Source organism: Oryza glaberrima, chromosome 8 (genome assembly GCF_000147395.1).
Source record: "Oryza glaberrima chromosome 8, OglaRS2, whole genome shotgun sequence".
Classification (NCBI taxonomy): Eukaryota; Viridiplantae; Streptophyta; class Magnoliopsida; order Poales; family Poaceae; genus Oryza; species Oryza glaberrima.
The window spans coordinates 19,924,310-19,927,692 of NC_068333.1; the positions used below are offsets into that span (position 1 = coordinate 19,924,310).

The following is a 3,383-nucleotide window of genomic DNA, read 5'->3' on the forward strand; positions in this document are numbered from 1 at the left end:
ACACACACACACACAAAAACGAAAACGATGTGTCATGTTCGATGTGTCCGCGGGCGCGGTGTCCGCTTCCCCGGCTCGTCGCGCCACCGCGCGAGCTCTCGCCCTCACGTGGCGATCGAACACATCGCGCGCGCGCGCACGCACGCACGCCGGTGAGCCGAGCGGGCGTCGCGGTCGGCGGCAACCGGAAGAGGGCGGGGTTGCCATGTGGGGGGTGAGTGGGACGGGGGCGAAAGCTACGGCGAAACAGAATAAGCGAGAGGTCGAGAGGGCGAAGCATACGTACTACGCATGGCGCGCTATGGACGGCGAGGAAGCGAGGAGAGAGTAGTACAGATGGCAACAACAATTGATTACAAGTGGATTTTGGAGGGACGGGGGGGCCGGGCGGGGCGGCCAGGTTGGTTTGCTTGGTTCCAAAATGGACAAACCCCCCCAAACCAAAAAATTTAACCCAACAACGAGACGAGATGTGTGTCACCGTCGAAAGGCATCCCAATCTCACCAGGGGGAATGAGAAGAAAAAGAATGAGAGCAGGAAAACGTTTACATCTTTCGTTTTCCCTTTTGCAACTCCTGCTGCAGAGCCGAGCCACAGCCGCCGGCCCTACTGCCCTTGACACGTCGTCCATCCCATCGAACCGAAACCCCCCTCTTTTGCACCCCTCCCAAATGTACCTAACAATGACCCTATCATCATCATCATCATCATTGTGCTCGTCCCGATCCCTCCTCTTCATCCCCATCATCACCATCATCCTCATCGTCGCCATCATCCAGAATTAACCCAGCAAACAGCATAATCACCATCGTCGATCATCCGTCTCTTACACGATCACGGCGGCGGCGGCGGCGACGGAGGAGGGGGTCCGGGCGAAGATGTTCTGGCCGGGGGCGAGGATGGCGAGCGGGTCGTAACGTGCCTTGCGGTCGACGAAGCGGCTCCACTTGGCGCCGAAGTGGCGCGACCAGTCGGACTGGGCGTGGTAGCTCGGGAAGTATATCTTGTAGTCGTAGCCGTTGGACCGGCAGGCGTCAATGATTGCGTTGTTCTGCGCCACCAGCTCGTCCACCGGCGGGCCACCACCGGGGTAGGGCCGGCAGAATCGGAGCAGCGCCACCAGGTAGAAGATCTCGCCCTCCGGCAGCGCCACCGACGTGGCCGGGTCCCACCTGTCACACGCAAACGTGTTAATTAGGGGGGCGTTTTAATTAGCAGCTCGTGTGCGTGCGTGCGTGCATTGGCGGCAAACTGAGACAGAGAGAGAGAGAGAGAAAAAAAAAAGAAGAAAAAGGAATTTGCATCAATCATAGCAACCTGGGGTTAGTGGCTGCTAAATCCTAATGGCGGCAGATATATGACAAGGCTAAATCCAAAACAGAACGGGATGGAAGACAACCAGAAACCCCCGTCGTATTATAAGTACGGACCAAATGGGCTAATTAATTATCCGATTAAACAAAAACCCATCCCAGGAGATAAACAAATAGTATACTAGTAGTACTCACTTGGACTTGAGCATGGGGTAGATGAGCATGGGCCCGTCGACGCCGTCGGCGAGCATGCCATTGAGGACGGCGCGGTCGAAGGCGGCGATGTCGCGTGAGGAGATGAAGAGGTTGAGCCACGGGTGCGGCGCGGCCCAGCTCCCGTTGCGGCGGGCCTCGTCCTCCACCCGGTTCACGCGCGAGAGGAAGTCCACGTACCCGACCCCCGCCGCGAACTCCAGGCCCCGCACGTACTTGAGCTGCCGCATCATCTCCCCCACCCTCTGCAAACCAACCACACGTACACACACACGCCATCATCAGCACGACACGAGACGACACCCCCCCCCCCCCCCCAATGAAACAGAGAAACGGCAGCCCGCGTCACCACCGCGACAAAGCGTGCGCCCGCGCGCGTACAAAACAGGGGATCCGCGTCGTCACGGGCGCGGCAGCGAGCGCGAGCCGCATTGTACGCCAACGCCCAACGCACGCCCCGGCTCACGGGAGATCGAGGCGTGATCCGGCTTGGGCGCGAGCGAGGCAGCGACCGGCGGGTGTGGGTGGGGGCAGGGGAGGGGGTGTGTGTGGTTTGGCGGCACGCGCGCGGGAGGAGCAGAGCACGCACCCGTCACAGAATCCAGCGGGGGGATACACGACGGAGGCAGACATCCGCCCAGAAAAGTACACCATGTACGGGAATGCCCCCCGCCGCGCGTGGGAATTACTACTCGCTCACGTACCTTGTCCATGTCGTCGCCACCGCCGTCTCCGCCGCCGCCGCGTTGGTACAGGGCGACCTCGAGGCAGTAGAGCACCGGGCCGGCGTTGGCCGGGAGGAGGGAGGCGTCGAAGTGAGCGCCGTCCGGGATGGGCACCGTTGGCCAGCCGTTGACCGGGTCGTCGCTCCGCACGAACGCGAATCCCTCCACGTAGTCGAACGCCTCGTGCGGCGGCCGCGTCACCAGCCACTCCGCGTCCGCCGCGTAGTCCGCGAAGCTCGCGTACACCACCCGCGTCCACCGCACCTGCAGAGCCAGCTCTCGCCGGTCAGCGGCCGCCGGGCGATTGGGCCGTCGTTCGTTCCGATTGGGTGGTGGTGTGGTGCTTACCGTTTGGGGCGCGGGGGAGAGAGGGATGCGGGCGCGGGTGATGACGCCGAACTGGCCGAGGCCGCCGAGGACGGCGAAGAAGAGGTCGGGGTCGGCGGAGCGGGAGCAGACATGGCACTCGCCGTCGCCGGTCACCACCTCGAGCTGGGCGACGTTGGACACCTGGGGCCCGTACCGGAAGGATTGCCCGCTCACGCCGCCGTTGGAGAGCGTGCCGCCGACGGTGAGGCGGAGGTAGTCCGTCCAGGAGGCGGGGGCGAGGCCGTGCTTCGACACTGCCCAGTGGAGCACCTCCTCCCAGAGCGCGCCGCCCGGGACGTCGGCGAACTTCTCGCCGGACGGGGCGACGACGAGCTGCATGCGGCGAGGGAGGGCGCGCATGTCGAGGACGAGGCCGCCGCGGGCCATGGCCTGCCCGGCCACCGAGTGGCCGTTCCCGCGGGCGGCCACGGTCAGGTGCGCGGTGCGCGCCGCCGCGCGGATGGCGCTGGCCACGTCGTCCGAGCTCGCCGGGCGGACGACGGCGGCGGGGCGGGCGCTCACCAGGCCGCCGAAGTCCATCGCCGCCGCGAACTCGGCCGCGTCGACCGCGGCCACCGCCGGCTCGGCGCCGGCGTCCGGCTCTGCGGCCGCGGCGGCGTGGTCCATGTACGCGAGCATCATCTTGGCTCGCCGCTGCGTTTCTTGTTTCTCTCTCTCTCTCTCTCTGCAGCTGAGCTGAGCTGAGCCGAGCCCGAGCAGAGCTAAGCTCTCTCTGTAACCGTGATGTCACTGTGCAGCAGC

General features: G+C 64.3%; 1 protein-coding gene across 1 annotated transcript; it reads right to left on the reverse strand.

Moving 5' to 3' along the window:
* Window positions 1-321: 321 nt before the first annotated feature.
* Window positions 322-3,383, reverse strand: LOC127783183 (cytokinin dehydrogenase 11). The gene is made up of 4 exons (XM_052310418.1): window positions 2,601-3,383; window positions 2,232-2,516; window positions 1,510-1,772; window positions 322-1,173 (listed from the first exon to the last, which is right to left on the reverse strand). The coding sequence occupies exons 1-4, from the start codon at window positions 3,261-3,263 to the stop codon at window positions 828-830; spliced, it is 1,557 nt and encodes a 518-aa protein (XP_052166378.1). The 5' UTR covers window positions 3,264-3,383; the 3' UTR covers window positions 322-827.